The sequence below is a fragment of the Petromyzon marinus genome, chromosome 7 (genome assembly GCF_048934315.1).
Source record: "Petromyzon marinus isolate PM22_M1 ecotype Great Lakes invasive population chromosome 7, UKy_Petmar_22M1.pri1.0, whole genome shotgun sequence".
In the NCBI taxonomy this organism is placed as follows: Eukaryota; Metazoa; Chordata; class Hyperoartia; order Petromyzontiformes; family Petromyzontidae; genus Petromyzon; species Petromyzon marinus.
In genome coordinates, this window is record NC_133673.1 from 3,148,299 (window position 1) to 3,167,993 (window position 19,695).

A 19,695-nucleotide genomic window follows, 5' to 3' on the forward strand; every position below is an offset into this window, starting at 1 on the left:
GAGTCACGTACTGTCGGTAGAAAAACAAAACAAAATAATAATTTTATTTTTGTTGTTTTTTCGGTAAAGTCACGTGGGTAGAAAAATTAAACAAAATAAAAACAATTTTATTTTTCTACCTCCGTGACTTTACCGACAGAACCAAAGAGTATCGATTCCTGCAGTCACGACAGCTTCAAATCAAAATATGAGGGCATCTTTGTCTTTTGTCAAATGGACAAGTGCTGTTTGCCAGCACCCACGGGGAGCCGCAGTGTCGCTTTGTAGCATCGCGCTACGAAGCTGGAGACCCGAGTTCGATTCCCGCACACGGCCAACGCCAACAGTCTGTTAAGGCTATACGGGGGATCTTTGTTTTTATTGTATGTAGGTACGCGATGTGGGTGTACGCTTTTCGTTCACTTGCTTATGTGCACATTACTTGCGATATTCTTTGTACTCCTTCGTATGGCGTTAGGAAACAATACAAAAAGCCAGCGTGCTACAATCAATTGCTATTTTATATTCCTAAGCTGAATGCAGTCCACTTGTTCCAAGGTGGTGGTGCCGTTTCGTGCCCGCGTGTCGCACAGGTTGCATGGCGTGCGTGTGTGTCTCTGTAAGCACGATCCAACACACCCGCTCGCGTGCTCCACGCGTACTGGCGAAGCTACCACCCCTTGTTACCGCTTGTATCAGGAGGCTGCACGCATGACACGTGTGTGCTCGCGAACGACACTTGCCCCAACAGTCTCTTTCCACTATACGGGGGATCTTTGTCTTTGTGGGGAGCGGTAGCGCAGTGGTTAGCGCGCTGCGCTACGAACCCGGCGACCCGAGTTCGACCAATAACAGTGGCGAATACCGATCCTGGGACTCCCCTAGGTCGACTCAGCCTTATTAAACGAGAACCTGGTTGCGGGCGCCTAAACATCACCCATCCCCTCGCGTGTGCCGCGGTGTCCTTTATGGGTGCTGGCAAACAGCACTCGCCCCCAACAGTCTGCCAAAGAATCTAGATTTGAGGTTGTCGTGACTGCAGGGGATCCAACACTCCTTGGTTTATTTCGGTAAAGTTGCGTGACTTTACCGAGAGAAACCAACGAGTATGGAGTCTGCCAAAGGCTCTTACGGACGGATCTCTGTCGTTACGTGTGTGTGTGAGAGAGAGAGACGTGTCTCTTCTGACTGCCGGAAAGAAGATGAAGAAGCAGAGAGAGAATGGAACATCTACCCCCGCGGCGTCCCCGCGTGCTTGCGAGTGTCGGAGCGCGAGAGCCAATGGAGAGAAGCCTTGTGTGTGTGTGGGGTGTGTGTGTGTGTGGGGTGTGTGTGTATATATAGGGGCGGGGGCCAATCGCGCTACGATGCGCAATGTTCCACTTTGCGCTCCTATAAAGTAAAGTGCACGACGAGCGGCGAACACGAGTCTCAGCTGTGGCTGTAGGCACGCTGTTGCTGCTGCTGCTGTGTGTGTACACCACACGTGTGTGTGTGTACGGCAACACGGCTATAGGTACACGAGTGGACGCGCTTCATTCTTGACGCCCGACGTAATCTCCCTCCCTCTCGTATATGTGTGTCAACCAGCGACTCGGTTTCCCAGTGCGACTCCGCGTTTCGAGTTGCCTCTCTCTCGCTCTCTCTCCCAGAGGCGCGAGTTGTAGCAACAGGTAACAACTCGCCCACAGGCAAGCAGCTGGAGAGACAGATACACAGAGAGAGGGACACACGCGCAACTGAGAGCTATGCCAGTCTCGCCGCGGAAGGCGGTGCTGTCCTTGCTGCTGCTGCTGCTGGTGCTGTGTGGGACAAACTGCGCGGCTCGCCCGGGGGAAGGGGGGCGCTGCCCCCCGCGATGTCGCTGCCAGGAGGAGCCCCGCGTCCTCAGGGTCGACTGCTCCGAGTTGGGGCTCACGTGCCTCCCGGCGGGCATCAGCCCGCTCACCACCTTCCTGTGAGTACGCGGGTCCCCCTCTGCGCCTCTCTCCGTCTCTGCCCCTCTCCGTGTGTGTGTCTGTCTCTGTCTGCCCCTCTGTGTGTCTCTGTCTGCCCCTCTGTGTGTCTCTGTCTGCCCCTCTGTGTGTCTCTATCTGCCCCTCTGTGTGCCTCTGTCTGCCCCTCTGTGCGTCTCTGTCTGCCCCTCTGTGTGTCTCTGTCTGCCCCTCTGTGTGTCTCTGTCTGCCCCTCTGTGCGTCTCTGTCTGCCCCTCTGTGCGTCTCTGTCTGCCCCTCTGTGTCTCTCTGTCTGCCCCTCTGTGTGTCTCTGTCTGCCCCTCTGTGTGTCTCTGTCTGCCCCTCTGTGTGTCTCTATCTGCCCCTCTGTGTGTCTCTGTCTGCCCCTATGTGTGTCTCTGTCTGCCCCTCTGTGTGTCTCTGTCTGCCCCTCTGTGTGTCTCTGTCTGCCCCTCTGTGTGTCTCTGTCTGCCCCTCTGTGTCTCTCTGTCTGCCCCTCTGTGTGTCTCTGTCTGCCCCTCTGTGTGTCTCTGTCTGCCCCTCTGTGTGTCTCTGTCTGCCCCTCTGTGTGTCTCTATCTGCCCCTCTGTGTGTCTCTGTCTGCCCCTCTGTGTGTCTCTGTCTGCCCCTCTGTGTGTCTCTGCCTGCTCTTCTGTGTCTCTCTGTCTGCCCCTCTGTGTCTCTCTGTCTGCCCCTCTGTGTGTCTCTGTCTGCCCCTCTGTGTGTCTCTGTCTGCCCCTATGTGTGTCTCTGTCTGCCCCTCTGTGTGTCTCTGTCTGCCCCTCTGTGTGTCTCTGTCTGCCCCTCTGTGTGTCTCTGTCTGCCCCTCTGTGTGTCTCTATCTGCCCCTCTGTGTGTCTCTGTCTGCCCCTCTGTGTGTCTCTGTCTGCCCCTCTGTGTGTCTCTGCCTGCTCTTCTGTGTCTCTCTGTCTGCCCCTCTGTGTCTCTCTGTCTGCCCCTCTGTGTGTCTCTGTCTGCCCCTCTGTGTGTCTCTGTCTGCCCCTATGTGTGTCTCTGTCTGCCCCTCTGTGTGTCTCTGTCTGCCCCTCTGTGTCTCTCTGTCTGCCCCTCTGTGTGTCTCTGTCTGCCCCTCTGTGTGTCTCTGTCTGCCCCTATGTGTGTCTCTGTCTGCCCCTCTGTGTGTCTCTGTCTGCCCCTCTGTGTGTCTCTGTCTGCCCCTCTGTGTCTCTCTGTCTGCCTCTGTGTGTCTCTCTGTCTGCTGCAGTGTCTCTCTGTCTCTCTGCCCCTTTGTATGTCTTCCCCCTGTGTCAGTCTCTGTCTGCCCCTGTCTCTTTCTGTCTCCATCTCTCTATCTCTGCTTTTTGTGTTTAGTTTGGTGTCCTTCCCCCGCACCTCCGATTAGCACGGTTGGCTACGTACGGTGCGAAAGAAGTTCAACATTCATACATCTCTATGTCTCTGCATTGCCAGCTGCGATGGAAATGCGCGCAATAACCGGCAGCTCCGGTTGAGGGCCCACACGAGGTGACCGCGTGCTCAGTGTCTCTTGAAGATTGGGTCGACGATTCGGTGAATCACAGTATCATAACTAAACCAAACGTGATCGATAACCTTTTGTGGATGTACAACTTTCCCCTGTTGACGTATGTACCACATTTGCTTTGGTGAATTATAATAAAGATACAAATCGATTATCTCGTATGTGTTCCGTAAGTAAATGCGAGTTTTAATGGAAATTAATTGACGTCACGTTGGCAATTCTATGGCGATTGCTGACGATTCACGAAGGATAACAGCGGATACTGCTCACAACTAAGCGCTGATTGGCATCACGCGTTTGTGTCCAAGGCGGGTTTAACAAAGTAAAGATCAGCCGCCTTTACAGAGATGACTGGCGGTTACGCGCGGTGTTAATTGTTGATTGACATATTCGCAAAGTCTCAACCCACCCATGGCCTTCGATGAATCTGCACATTCAGTTGCTTCAATAGCCACCGCATTCAGTTGATGACGGCGAATGTAAGCGCATGTTTATAGATCATCAAAAGCTACTGTGTAGGCTCCCACTAACTACAGATCAAGTATCCAATACCTCCTGTATATGGCAGGCATGATAGTGCACTCGAGTCGATATAACATGGGCATACAACAAACGTCGTCAATAAACTGTCATAAGCGGGACTTAGCGCCGTGAAGATAACCGGGTTGTGTAATAAATCGGGCGTTGAGAGAGCAATCCATTGACATTTCACTCGGGGGCTGTGTTCACTGGGGGCAGTGTAATCCAGGGCGTAGTAGTCATTAAGAGAGGGGGCCTAAAGCCATAAACCTGGCGATTGATTGCTGCGCTCCGCGCAGCCCGTGCACAGAGAGCAGAACAGCAAACCACGCGTTTGCATTGGGGCAGTGGTGACCTGTGGATCACGATAGTTGACTCCGTGAGCCCTGGGTGCCAACTTGGCGCCGTGCCACAGGCTTTGGTGTGGTGGACAGGTGGTTGCGCAAGGGGACGTCAGCTGCAATGGAGCCGGTAGCTCCGTGCGCTTTTACTTCACGGTGCACTTTCCAGGGCCCAATATGAACACGGGGAAAAGGACGCGTTCGCGTTGTGCGGTGCAACGCGACAACAGGAGCGCTCGTAGGGATCATCACGTTGTCGTTGCAAAGGGTCACACGTGCAGACGCTATGCAGGTGTGAGCAGAACAAATTGTGAAAATGGTACAAGTGGAACACGAAAGAGAGGCAATGATCATCATCCAACGATCGATACACTGCTGGACGCAGGCCTCCGTAATGCATCCGCCCGTGTCTCGTGGACCCTGCGCTCTGTTCGTTCCAGCAATTGGGGAGAATGGAACAGCGCCATGGGAACTCACGGCGACGCGTGACATTGACACGCGGTGACATTGCCGTGAATTACGGTCGGGGTGAGAGGGGAGGAGGGCTCTGGAAAGAACGCGCGTGGCGCGGGCAGGGGCCGCGTACCCCGATCCCGCCACACACGCGCGCGGGCAGGGGGGGGGCGGGGGGCGCATACCCCCGCAACGCGACCGGCGCTGTGGCTCGAGCCGTGAGGCGCTGCGGGGTTGGGTCGCTGCTCTGTGATGAACCGATATGAGAGAGAGAGAGGGAGAGGGAGAAAGCGAGGGGGAGAGACGTCCTGGGCACCGCTGGCGGCGAGAGGAGCTCGCCCTTGACTCTGCGAGGTTCCATCCCTGCTCCTCGTGCCTCTCTGAATGTCAACAACATATCGCGCGCACTCTGTACAATCGTTGGTCAACACGGGACAATTCCTGTTTGTTTTGTTTACAAACTTGCCGTAAAATGTGTACGGACAGCAATCAATAAGGGTGCCCATAAGATTACTACGCGAGTCAGAATATGTATTTATACTGGAGGAATCCAATGAGCTATATAGCTCTTTGTCACAGATGTAAAGAATACAACTAAAGCAAAAAAAAACGTTAGGTTCAACAGTAACGTTTGTGATATGATTATTCTCAGGAAGAAAAAAAAAGATACAATTCTCGCCAGACTTCACTGACATTTGGACAAGTGTGTAATGGATGGAGGAAGTGTGGGTGAATGAAGGTCATGGATTCAGCAGCGGTAGCGAAATAGGCCAAGCGGGAATCTAATTAAAGCATTGGCTGGGGAAGGGTGCTGAGGACTTCGCTAGGGACGCATCCCAGAGTGTGCAGGCACCAAGGTGAGCCAGTGGATGTGAAATCATTTATTTATTAAGTTCTGCGCATTACGCACCGCTGACACACACGCACGCATTATTTCCAGGGACAACTCGTATTACCGTAGGAATACAAGCCAGCAGGACGAGTCCAATAGCACGTTTATACCGCAGTTAAACAGCCCTAAAGGCAGATTAACTCCGCATAGGGGTGCGTGACGTGGGCATTCGGCCCGGAGGACCTGCATCTGTCGATGCGTATAATGCCCCTTTAAACCGTTTTGTTGCAAACAAGCTGCCACGAAAAATGTAGCCGTAATAGATTTGAGGCTTTCTTACGACCAAACCCAAGACGTCAAAGTGTCCACACGTTGTGGTTGTCAGTTATGCGGAAAGGTAAGGGTTAGGTCAGAGGTCACAGTCGGTGGTGAACAGGTTATAGAGCAATGCCTGGCCACCCCCTGTGAATGATATTTGCATACTGTAAGTCCAAGGTGAGAAACACAACCAAGCGATGAGCTTTGGGCTCATAGGGTGTGAACGCTAAATCCACAATTGTATTGAATATGAAACCTGAATGCAGCATCAGTGGCGGGGATGCCTAAACACACTTCAATGCACGCATAGCTTCGTCACATCGGCGTGCTTATGTGACGTCACCACATCGCTTGTACCCGGCTTGGTGCACTTTGAGTCTACGTGAATCATGGAAGGCTCGCGGCTGGCAGGAGGTCACGGGACAGATCCCAGCTTTTATGGGTTTTATGGGTTACATACCGGTGATACAAACAACACTTTTATTTATTTACTCGAGGGTGCTTTTGCACGTTGTTCTAAATGCATTACGAAAGAATACGTCGCGAGACTTAAACTTCCTTGCGAAAATAAATATTGATCGTTCCTATTACAACGCAAAAATCGTTGCCACATGGTGCAATGCAGCTGAATGCAAACACCGTTTGCCACAATTAGATCCGTGACATATTTGTGACACCATCATGAGCTTTGTGGCTGATTGCGTTGGAAAGAGACGCGCTCTCGGTCGGAATGTCATACAACCTACCAGTATAGCGGTTTGTGATAAATAACATGCAGACTTGTATGTTTAACACGTAGTCTTTCGCGAGCAATATTATTCATAATGAAGGTTTTTGGGTTAGATCGCGTTATTTATAAATGTGTCGTAACCCTCCACCACCCGACACGGCCAATCAGCAAAAAAAAGTGTCACGTTGACAAAAGACAAATAGTTCACTACTTTAGCCCACCGGTGTGTTGAACCGGTTCAACACACCGGTGGGCTAAAGTAGTGAACTCAACACACCGGTGGGCCAAAGTAGTGAACTAATTGTCTTTTGTCAACGTGACACTTTTTTTTGCTGATTGGCCGTGTCGGGCGGTAGAGGGTTTCGACACATTTATAAATAACGCGATCTAACCCAAAAACCTTTATTATGAAGACTTGTTGTATGTCTACCCTATTTCTGATTAACAATAGTACGAATCTACCGATAACAATAATTAAACACATTTAATGTTTAGTTTAATATTTCGTCGTCGGTCATGCGGATTGCATCTCGCAATCGCCGAGTAAGAACCGCAGATAAACATTGGAAGGGTGCCAGGCGGGCAGTCAGCGCTACCAACAATTGCTCGGCACTTCTCTTCGCATTAAGACGCTTTCAGGCAATTAGTGGGTGTTTCATACACAGTGCAGTATTACTTTTCACATCCCACACTCGTAATAATGATGATGATTTTCAATTCGGGATATTGTGTCCCGACGAGGCAGGCGTTCTGGGTGTTTTTGGACCCGAGCAAGGAGTTGCGATAAAGTCAGAGACCTCCGGCACTTTAAGCGAGAGCGCGTCATTGTTACTTCAGTGGCTTCACAGATGAAAAGTTATTGACGCAAATTTCCCATCAACACCCTGAGCCTTGTTTTTTTATTGCAGCCACTGTGCGTTGCCATTAGTGTCACCAACCCTCTGGGTAGTTTCATTAATGCCGTACGTGCCTCTTACCAACAATGCCGATGCGAGCCGCTCTGCAATTGATTTCGCTATCACAGAGGCAAACAATAGATTCCATTTTTTTTTACGAGGAGCCCTTGAAGGTCAACACGTGCCTTTATCCAAGTGCCTCCGTTACAGGCTACATCGTGTCGCTCCATTAAGAGTGGATCCCCTACGGTTGCACTTGCTAGCCAGCACACTGGGCACTCGCCATCACTGACCTTGGGGTGTCTGTAGGACTTTCTCCTGCTGTATGCGTGTGTGTGTGTGAGCTTAAATGGGGAGCGGTAGTGCAGCAGATAGCGCTACGCTTTACTACGAACCTGGCGACTCGAGTTCGATTCCCGCTCACGGCCAATACCAGTGACGATTATCTGAACCGGTCCTGGGCCTCCCCTAGGTCGATTCAGTCTCAAATGAGTGCTTGGTGCGGTGTGTAACCATCGCCACTGGGGAGAAAAAGGCGGCCGGGCGAGCATGCTGGCCACCCACCCCCTCGTGTGCTGTATCAGCCTTCATCGGTGCTCACTAACAGCACTTACCCCACGTGGAAACACATTTACGGGGGGGTCTTTGTGAGTTTAAATCACGGTCAGAGGTCAACCATTGCCCTTGGGGGGGGTTAATAAAATAAGCACCAATTTGTGGGAGGTCAAAGGTGCTTGTTCAATGAACACACTGGCCCCCGTCATAGGAATGTGGAATTGTATACTGCTTGCGCTGGGATGCTATTAGCAACGAGCTTCACCTAGGTCTAATTGTTGGCGTTGTAATCCACCTCACATGTCCTGATGCCTTCACGAGCCTCCTCTGCCATACTATTAACGTGGAAAAGTACGACATAAATTGTGACTCACTCTTTGCCCGGTCCATTATTGATTGCAATTATAATTTCTAGCAATTCATCACGCCGCCATACATTGCGAGGTTGAATCACACTCTCTTACCGTTCAATGCCGAAGGTTGGTAATTGCCTTGGCCAACAACGATATCATTTTATAATCGAATCACGTGAGGGAGCAATTGTTGTGAAATCTATGACATCAATAGCCACAATATATTCCTCTTGTGAACAATGAAATTAAATAAATACATGTTCTCCAACGATATTTTTTCTTCCATGTGACAATACACGTAGTGTACTCAGTTTTTAATAAGCGCTCATTATGCAGAATATTACAATTAAAAAGCTTCATTACACAATCATAGCATTTGAAATACGTAGAAACACATTTCCAATAAACGTGGACACCGAAAATACACTCTTGGTTGCTTACGGGATTAGATCATTTGTTCAAGCCAATGTAACCATAACATATTGCTATTTAAACCCAATTCGTAAACTCATTTAACTATTTTTTTTTATTTACAGCTTTCGTGACTGCAGGGATTCATATTCTTGGTTATTTCGGTAAAGTCACCACGTAGAAGGGAAACAATAAAATAATAAATATATAAAACGATAAAATTCTCACGACGTTTCGACTGCAACACAAGCAATCATCATCAGGTGTGAAAAACCACAGCAAGAAAATTTGAAAAAAGTGGCGGTTTTTTTTTTACGTTAGCACCACGGAGAGCGATTTGGCAGTTATTCAGATGGACGAGTCCATCTATGTTCGGAAAAAAATATTGCTTGTGTTGCAGTCGAAATGTCGTAAGAATTTTATTGGGGGTGGTGGGGGATTGGAGGGGGGGCTGGAGGGATATGGTGGCTGGGGTGCAAAATGTAGTGGAATTCAGTCTGGCTCATGGCCACGGCAATGTACTGCTCGCTAAAGGTCCTTGCTATTGCCTGGGGGTGTAAGCACTAATCCATATTTTATTGGCATTGCTTAGCACCGCATGCACCCACCTATCATGTGCTTTGTCATCTCTCTTGCCCCAAACACTCTACGAGGCTAATGAAGCCATAATAGGAGTTGGTCGTCTACGCATAATGATGATGATGTCATCGCCACCTACTTTTGAAAATCTCGATTGAAAACGCATTTCTTTAGAACAGTTTTTTGTGTGTTTAGTTTGTTGTCCTTCCGCCGCACCTCCGATTAGCACGGTTGGCTACGTATGGTGTGACAGAAGTTAAACATACATGCATACATAAACTAGGAACCACAAGATGTTATCACGGTGCCATGGTAACAAATTGCAGTTTGAGAATGTGCTTCTAAAGAAAGAGGCTCTTAATGCTTTCACTGAACACATATACCACTGCAGAATGCATAATTGCAAAATCCAGATACAGTCTGTTCTCCTTTAACGCGGTAGTTGCGTTCACACGTGAGATGCCTATGCAGGCTGAACAAAGACTGAAGACTGAGGTGCGTGGGTAGCATCTAGAAGCATCCAGCAGCATCCCGCCTTGTGCGATGCTACATCGAGGCAGCCGTACAACCGCGTATTCCTACTCACGCGATGTCGCTCTTATCACTCAATGGCGTTACATCCAATTCGCATCCGCGTTATAAAACATGCGATCCCTAATACATTCATCGCATGATATCCCATTCGCATTATGAAAGCAACACCCGGCGTTATCGGAGAACATCACAGCCTGCTCCTGCTGGTATTCTCACTCAACTCTGAACGAGAACCCCTTCGCTCACACCTTCCTCTGCATCCGCTCGCTAGCCCATCGACTCGTGCACGAACGATCCATCGTTTTAAACAAAAACAAAAAACCTGATCCTTGCCACTCACGGATGTCGCCCCCAACTGCTTTCCCTGCCACGCTTTCTACGTTCAGCTTCACTGCTCTCTGCCTCAACCTCCCATCGATTGCTGTAAGACATTATTCCTATGCACCTCCGAACATGTTTTAATGACTTTCCCCGGGCTCTATCTATTTGTTCTCACTATGAAGGGTTCGAGAATACATGGCGCATACATTTGACGGTTGTTACATTTCATGAAATTGGCCGATTCTTTCCATTTATCTTGCTACCTTTTTTCGTTGTTGCTGTTGTTGTTGTTGTTAAATCTGTTGCCATACCACTATGTTGAGCATGGAGACACTTAAGTCCCAATTTCAGTCGTGCTGGAATGGTTGAAACACACCGTTTAATTAATTTGCCCCATTGCTGGTTATTGATACATTTTCAGGTTTTCATTGGCATGTTTTCATGTTTTCAGGACGAAACTGACAGTCCATTGGATTTTTGTTCAAATGCGAATCTGGCGTTTTGATTACTGCGGTAACTGAATATTTATACGATGTTAGCTCGATGGTACTTTGTTCCAACTGCATCGTCACTGTGACCACTGCAGTCTGGCATGGGTGCATTACCACCGCTGTTTATTAACAACACAAGATAAGCGAGCATGGGGTGTTGTATATACATGGTGAGTGAGTATTATACACAATGTCTGTGCGTGCCTCTGGCTTACAGAGCAGTTCATTTGCTGTTGGTTTATAACTTTTCCTGATTGCTCATGCCACAGGGATGGAATGGGGGGGGGGGGGCATCCTGAGGTGCCAGTGAGTCTCGAGAAAATGGCTTCTTGTGCAAATCAAATGTTTGCATGTTCGTACTTTTGGTGTGCTTTTGTGCCTCTGATGTTTAAATATTTGTTGTAAAAACATCTGTAACGTGATTACCATCATGCATGTCGACAAGTGCATGGCTGCACTTTGAATGAAAGCAGACCGCAAGTGACACGATGTAGGATTTTGGTGACAGGCTGGGCCCTGTTGGCGCAGCACATTTGGGGGCATCGCTTGCGAAACTGACAGTGGACGGTGGAAAACTCTGGCCTCTGACGCCGTTTTACGTAGAGTATCGCACTGCACCTCACAAGAAAGCTACGGCACACGCTGCAACATTGGGAGAAAGCGATTCGTTAATGATGCCGTTACAGAATCTGTGGGCTAGCGGAAGTGTTCACCGCCTAACGCTTGCGCATGCACCTGCAAGCTCTCCGCATTACGCCGACAGCCTTTATAAATAGGGCTTCAACTCGTGACAAAACACGCACTCATTTTGAGTTATGGCCTGTGCCATGAAGTGCGAGTGCAGGACAGAGTGTTTAGCACAAACGACCTCCGGGATCACCACATGGGATGCAGCCGCAGCCCAATGAGCTATGTATCTATTTTTCAGAGGCGACCTGGCCACAAATGATAGCCCAACGATGTGGGTTACCGTCATGTAGAAATTTATAGCAACAGCCAGATACTCTGAATGCACGTTGATGCTAAATGTGGAGGGAAAGACGGGAGGTTCCAGAGAAACATCCACGTGACCACGGGGAGAGAGAGAACATGCAAACTATATATATACAGGTGTCAGGGTCGGGATCAAACCGACGATCTCCTGCACACCAGGCGAGGGAGTCAATAACTCGCCACGCGGCGCCCCTTCATGACAGTTGAACACTGAATCCGGATCACGGGGAACTCCAGCGTGAAAACGTTTTTTTGCACGGTACCCAAGCGGCTCTGTGGGCCCGCCACTCGTCTGGGTTGGGAGTAAGTTGTCGTGCACCAACCCCTGAGCCCGCGACCTTATTCACGGCGCTTTGCAGCCAGTGAACACATTCAGAGAGGGCCTCGCCCGGTTCTGATGATCCAAGTGCGACGGGACAAAACGGTCGTGTTTGCTGCACGGCGTAAGCTTCGCGTGGCACGAAAGGAAGAACAAAAACTAAACAATTTACGAAGCCTCTTTGTCAGAGTTGCACAAATAACCCAAACCCAAGGCCATTGCCTCAAATGTCACCAATTATGTACGGGGTTTTTTTCCGTTTTGGGCAGTGCTATTGACAAGCGTATTGAGTTTTTGTTAAAAGATAATGATGTACGTGAGGGATGTGTGGAGTGATTTAACCCCACCGCAACCTTTCGAACCGCCCCCCCCCTCCCTCCAAAAACAATTATTTGTTAAAATTCAGGGTTGTGATTTTCTTCAAGAATCTTGTTTTTTTCATATTGCAGGTAATGGCAGCGCATCTCGGGTCTCCACAGGGTGATGCGAATCGATTGCGTGCAATGCTTATAAATCGCACAAACATTCCTTCCAGTGCACCTGGTTTGATGCATGTATCGTGAGTTTCAGAATGTATGTTCATCGATGTATTGATAATAAATTACGTACATTTGTGCTGCGGGCACACAGTATTTGCTCATCTCGTCGAGAGAGAACAACTCAGAGGTGAGAGGAGCCGCAGACAAGCGGGAAGGTAGAAGCCAGGCAGTGATGCGGTGCCAAGAATTTCCCAAGCTCTGTGGTTCTCTATATGAAAGGTGTTCTCGGGCAATTAACGAGCGTTTATGTTTTGGAGGAAAGTGGAGCACCTGGAGAAAACCCAGCATTTCACACCATTACATGCATTACACCTGCATTTGCCCTTCTCTGCCCCATGTTTCCGACTCAATTACATTATTGGTAGGTACGAATTACCAAAGACCATCCTATATTTAAAGGGAAAATTTAGCGACGGTTTAATATCTGTGAGGTTTTGTGAACATAACCATGTGGACACTTTCTGCTAACATAGCCAAATTAAAAATAAAGGTAACATGGATATGGAAATAAGACTTAAATAAAGACCCCTTTGCTTCAGACGATTGGCCACCCAGTTATACCTTTTGGATGTTTACAGTGAATACACTGATCATCTAATTTTTGCTTAGTTTTCATAACACTGTAATTGCTGAAATGTTACTGAAGTAGGCAATTGTAAAATTACACACTAATTGTGCACTGGTATACAAATATGAAGATATTTAACATAATTTCAATTGAAACTGCAACTGATTCCTTCCGTAACATTTTATTTTCTTAGCCAAAGACAACGATGCCCGACGTAGCCTGAACAGACTTGGGGAAAATGCTGTTAGCAAGCACCTAATGAAGGTCAGCACAGCACACGAAGGGGTGGGTAGCCAGCACCGCACCCAGCAAGCCTTTGTCTCCCTAGTGGTGGTGTTTACACGCCACACCAGATACTCAATTAAGGCTGAGTCGACCTAGGGGGAAGTCCAGGCACAATTCAGATAATCGTCAATGGTGGTGGCAGTGAGCAGGGAATCGACCTCGGGTTGCCGGGTTAGTAGTGCAGTGCATTGACCGCTATACAACCGCTCCACCCATAAAAAAAAAACTGTTCATGTAAACCATACACGTCTGCGCTCATCACAGCCATAATATGCCTTACTATCTCTTCTCATACACATGTTTACCTATGCTTGCGACTTCACGTTTACCCAAGCAGGAAAGCAATAACTGCACCCCATACAAACATTGTGATATGATGCGTACACAAACATTGGTGCAGGTCCATATTCTCATTATCATGCGATTGAAAAATATGTTGTGATGCTCATAACATAACAGCTCATTCTAAAAATAATTGGTTTACACATGCTATATTCCCTTTCGCTATTGTCCAGTGCAAATATATAGCAAATATAACTTCTCAATTGAAACATTTGTGCCAATTGTTTTTTTAAGAAAATGATGGCATGTTTAAGCAGTGGCCTGGTTCAGCACCCGTCTTTTTGTTTCAGCAAGAAAACCATCCACTGGTTTCAAAGTTATGATTCTCATCAGCAAAGTCACGTAGGTTAAACAAACGTTGCTGTATTGCCAGACGTGTCTGGCAAAAGGCACCCCATTGAACCAACAGCTAAAATAATCCCCTGAGACGTATCCACACGTGTACGTGTGCGAATGTATATCAGACAGATTAGGGCTGCGATTCGCTGCCAAGATTTACACCTTGCCATCACTGCCGCCACTCCTGAGTTCTGCAGGGCAGACTTGGGCGCGGTGTAAAGGCCCCACTGGAACGGCGTGCAAGTGGTCTGAGCGCAATGGAGGGGGGGGGTGTTTCTGCCATCACGGAAGATACCACCCTGTTCATTATTAGAATCCACACTCACATAGTACTAAATGCCACATTGACGTAGGTGCCTAATTATGTTAAGTGCTTGCAGCACAGCTGGTAATAGAACAACGGTGCGTTTCCTTCCAAATGACGATCACGGTGATTTAACGTGAGACGGACTAGCATGCTACACGTCCTCACATTTCTCTGTGGGGTCAATAGGGTGGTTTTGCTTGCCTGCCTATTTCATTTTGAAAGTGACTCGATCCGGATTCACCCTGGGAATGCACTTATGCACAGCAAAATGATGTGTATCGTGAATCTCAACACTGTCCCAGATCACACGTTATGCCAATATCTCGTCATAATCAGGCCAGCTTATGTTCTGCAAGCGTGCACGTGCACATGAGTGTGCGTGTGTTTCGGTAAAGTGTGGGTGCTCCCGCCTCTTTGCAGGACGTTTGGTGAACATGGAAGAGTAGGCCAAATACCCTCCTAGAGGGGCTCTCAAGAGCTAACCAGATTGAAGGAATTTCCTCCAGCAGTGGCACAAGCAAGTACATTGCAGGGCTGTACCTTTTGCCAAGATGTGACAGACCCATTACTCCAGCTATATCAGAATGTACCGTTTAGATATAGGATTAATTTGGATGAAAAATTGATTTCAGAGGGAGATGTTGATAATGTTACAGCGAGGCAATACAGTGTAGTAATTCTTACACTTCATAATGGTAGATAACACAGAAACTTAAATATATATTTTTCAGACAAGACATGAGAACATTTAAATATGGATCCAATGATAAAAGCTATTCATTGCTGTTTGAGACTTGAGGATACTGACAGAAGAAAGAGTGGGCATGCATCTGGCATGTAGTGAGGTGGAGAAGGTGGTGCTTTACGGGAGGGAGTAGCAGGGAAATTATGAGGATGAAAAGCAAAATAATACTTTGGCCTTAATTTCATTGTACATTGACTTACATATTTAACATATTATGCAAATAAAATAAACGAGACAAGGATTGCTCATCACATGCAATCACAATGGAACACATTTACGCAATTTCATACATCACAAATACATATTTTATTTTAGTTTCAACACAGTGTACAAGACTGGTTTTGAGTACGTAACTATATTTCATTTCATATTAAGAAAGACTGGTCCAACAGTTGTTTTTCTACTTCATGAAAAGAAAACTGCTTAAAATTACGTAAAGCAATTTACGTCCATTAAATGTGATTTCCATACAATGAGATCTACTTGCACCATGGTGTTCCAGTATGACCAAATAATATAGTTAATCAAGAAATCGTTATTGAATTATGTGGTCATTAAATGTGGACCAATTAAATAAAGAGGCGTGACTATGAGCAGCTTGGAGTGATTTTGTATAATTAAATTTGACAATTAAAAGTAGCATAGCAATGTTCCTAAATACACAATGTTCGCTCGGTGCACGCTGCCTGCCACGGAGACGTGTTGATTGGAGACATGGAACTCTAACGGCAGCGAATACGTTATTACAAACAAGAGTATAGAAAGAATTGCGGAGAGACCAATGCTGGGAATCACACCGAGAGACAGAAAAAAAGAACACGTGGATCAAAAAGCACTGTAAAGGAATAAACGACGGTGTGGTCGAGACTAGAACACGGAGTGGCAGCCAAAGGAGGGAACCTATCTGAGAGGATGAACCCCTCAGTCGATTGGTTAACGAGGTCAGCTGATGCGCAGGAATGAGATGGATTGTGGCATTGCAGGACTGATGATGAATGGCAGTGATGGTGGGGGTGGGGGAGTCATTCCGATGCCGCATCAGTCGGATGCGGATAATCAAATAAACAAAGAAAATTGAGCTCACATTGTTTGCCTCGCTTGCTTTGGAGGCTTGTGAATGGCTCTTGGGTTCAGGGCTATATCTTTAAGATAAATGACCACGGCAAATGTGGCTTTACAATTTTCATAGATTCTACTAAATATATACATCACACTTAAATCCACGAAGTGTGCCACGTAAAAACATTACGTACATGTTATCTCTAACTATTGCCCAAGCCTATACATTACCTGCATTACGTGTACATTTTTAGATGTTATCATGGAAACTGTGAAAATGAAACACTACAGTTTTTGATTTTGCTGTGGTAATTTAGTTAACAAAAAATATTAATGATATTACTTTTCACGTGAAATAGAAAACACTAATATACATTCGTCAACAATGTTGAAGGAACATTCTTAGATGATACCCTGTAACTGCATGAATATCACGTGTGCATCACTATGACCCGAAATATCACAGTTCACAGTCCCCTAAGGCGGAATACATTTCACCTCATCCTCTATCACCTCAACACTCCTTCCCCTTCCTTATCCCTCATATTGGTCACATACCACAACACTCTCTGGCCCCTATCTTCCCCAGACTGAATTATACTTGCCCCACATCTCACCTCACATCCTCCAAAAATTTTATTTTAAACATACCTGGCAGATTTTGGATGTACGTTTTGCCACGGTGCACAGACGTTGGTTGCTGATATCGCTTGCAAGCAGGTCTCTTATTCAGTTTTCAGTCCATTCGTACGTGCGTGCCTAGCATGATTTGACCCAATCTGCCGGCCTCTATTTCCATTGCGAATTTCCTGGCATAAACAAAGGTTCGGTAGCCTTGTGATTCGTGTGCTTGCCACTAAGGCCGTTCTTGTGGAGGATTGATCGGTTATTTTTCTGCTGCTGCCGCTGCTGCCCAGCAATATGTTCAGCAGTAAAATGTGGCACATATATAGAGACACGGGCTTTGCATTGTGCACATAGGGCACACGATTATCCCAGTTTTGTGCAGTTTTAAAATGCTTTGCATGCACTCCTTTATTGTATGCAATGAAAGCCCATTGCGTCAATACGTCTCCATCGAAAGTGACACCTATCCAAGAATACATTTAGAAAACAAAGTAGATTAGGATGCAAAACTTAAGTTAAATAATAAACCGTGCAAATCGAATCCAACCTCCTCAATGGAGTGTGTATTTACACGATGGTGAAAACACTAAGATATTACAAAGACAAAAAATAACATGCATATACAGAGTTTTACTTGAGGAGACAAACTGAATCATGAGAAGTTTCATATTTTTAATGAGTGGACCTGCCAGCGAGATTTCGTTTAGTTAAAAGTATTGCTCTTTTGTGTAGGTAAACATGATTTCCCATCTGGATACTGTAAAAAACACAATCATTTGCGATTTTAGCAGAGTAAAAGTTGCAAGTGTTAAAATTGTTTGAATCCGAATTGTGAAAACTAGAAACACTGCAATATGTGCTCGATGATAACCCTGCAGGTTATCCAATTTCCCCTTACTCAATGTATTTTGACGTGATTAATGGGATCCGATGTTATTGAATTAGGCATCAAAACACACATTTATATACGTGTGACCTCAATGTGTTTGCTCTAAATGTAAGGCATCTACAATTATGTTTCATGTTTGCTTGGTAAAGGTGCGTTCTGGAAACATTGGCGTGTGGAGTGAGTGCATTATAACTGAACTATAAGACATTGTGAGTGTATACACATTGTTCTCAGCTGTTGGCTAGCACTATATTATAGCGTTCGTTGTTACACACACACACACACAATGTTATGCACGTACCTCACAAAGCATATGAACTGATTTTAATCGACGAATAATTGCATGCTTGTGTTAGCTACCAGGTGTGCGGGTGTGGTTAAAAAAGTGTGATGGGCCTTGGACTTTTCCACACGTGGCACTTATGTGAAAGTCATCGACCAATTGCTGGGATGCCGACAAATATTTATGAAATGTGAACAGCATATGGTTGTGAGCAATAATCGTATCGGTGAGTTAGTGTAGAACAATTACAAAAAACAAATCTGGAATTAAAAAAAAAATCCACACAAAGCCCTTGAAAATAAAATGTAAAAAAAAAATCAATATCAAATGGGTGCCTAAGGAAATCATAAGGGTTCGCCTTGGACAATTGTGTGACCTTCCGAATGGTTCCTGAAATCGCAGGGTGTGATGAAACGTGACTCCTGTCTCTTGACGTGTGAATCTACGAGATTGAGGACGCAATGATTCTAGACCGGTTCCCCTCATCAGAGTACTATTAAGCGCCAACAAGATTGCGCTGTGAAATTTGATTTCCTGATAACAGTTGTGAGCAACAGACTCAGACACCCTTGCTGTGTTGTACATGGGCAGTGAGTTATGAGTAAAGTGCATTGCTTATCCAATGGAAGACTTAAATAATGGGGGGGAGTTTCACGTGCTATGCACTGTGTACAGATGGATGTCAGACGTTCTTTTTTAATCCAACATATTAGACCAACATGCAGATACGAACTTCCTATTTATGTGCATATATAATTTATGTGTATGTAAAATATATATTTGAACAAAAATATTTACAGCCCTTCTTCAGTTTCCTGCTGAATGAAAGCCTGCCCATGCCATGTCAGTCAAATGGTTTGTGTGAATATACTTAACCTCATATTCTTGGTTCTTTCGGTAAAGTCACGTAGAAGGGAAACAATAAAATAATAAATCTATAAAACAATGAAAAATGATGAAAGCTATTCATCATTTTATTATTTTATTGTTTCCCTTCTACGTGGTGACTTTACCGAAAGAACCAAGAATATGAATCCCTGCAGTCACGAAAGCTTTAAATCAAAATTCATAACTTCACCTCGTTGGTCAACTGCGGGTCGGTAAAGGGGGTGGCGAGGGAGGCCCAGGACTGGCCAGATGTCACTCGCCACTGGTGTTAGCGATGTCTGGGGTTTCAACTCAGGTTTGCCGAGTTCACGGTGCTTTGCATTGCTAACCACCATGCCATCACTCCATCAATAACACGTAAACCCGTCGTGTATTTACACCCACACGCACCCAGGGGCGTGTTTATGAATAAAAAACCCGCGCTGTAATGCAGCGATATTAAGATTCGCAGTGTTATCATTCATAAGCAGTGTGTTGTTAATGTCATTCTTTATTTTTTTTTGCACAGAGTACATAGTATACCTGTGCCGGTGATGAACTGTGTGCCCTCGAGATGTCTTGACGGCAGCGCAGTGATATGCGGGGATTTAGTCCACCAAGCCAATCATCCCCTTTGCTCTAGAATATTTCAAGATCGTGTTCTTTTCTGCGATATAATTACGTAGCTCCGCTGTGGGTATTTCAGATGCAGTTCATGCTTGTCGTTTTCCAATCCGTAAGCCATTTCATTTTCCACTTCAGTTA

General features: G+C 46.4%; 1 protein-coding gene across 2 annotated transcripts in view; it reads left to right on the forward strand.

The window, feature by feature from the left end:
* The first annotated feature begins 1,366 nt into the window (after positions 1-1,366).
* The window catches only part of LOC116939855 (leucine-rich repeat-containing G-protein coupled receptor 5), a 153,085-nt gene continuing 134,756 nt past the window's right edge, over positions 1,367-19,695 (forward strand). Inside the window, exon 1 of one of the 2 annotated variants that reach the window (XM_076065264.1) lies at positions 1,367-1,936. In XM_076065264.1, coding sequence (XP_075921379.1) covers positions 1,728-1,936 — 209 coding nt within the window. In that variant the 5' untranslated portion in view covers positions 1,367-1,727. The remainder of the gene's footprint in view (positions 1,937-19,695) is intronic. The other variant, XM_032948780.2, reaches the window with a different exon arrangement.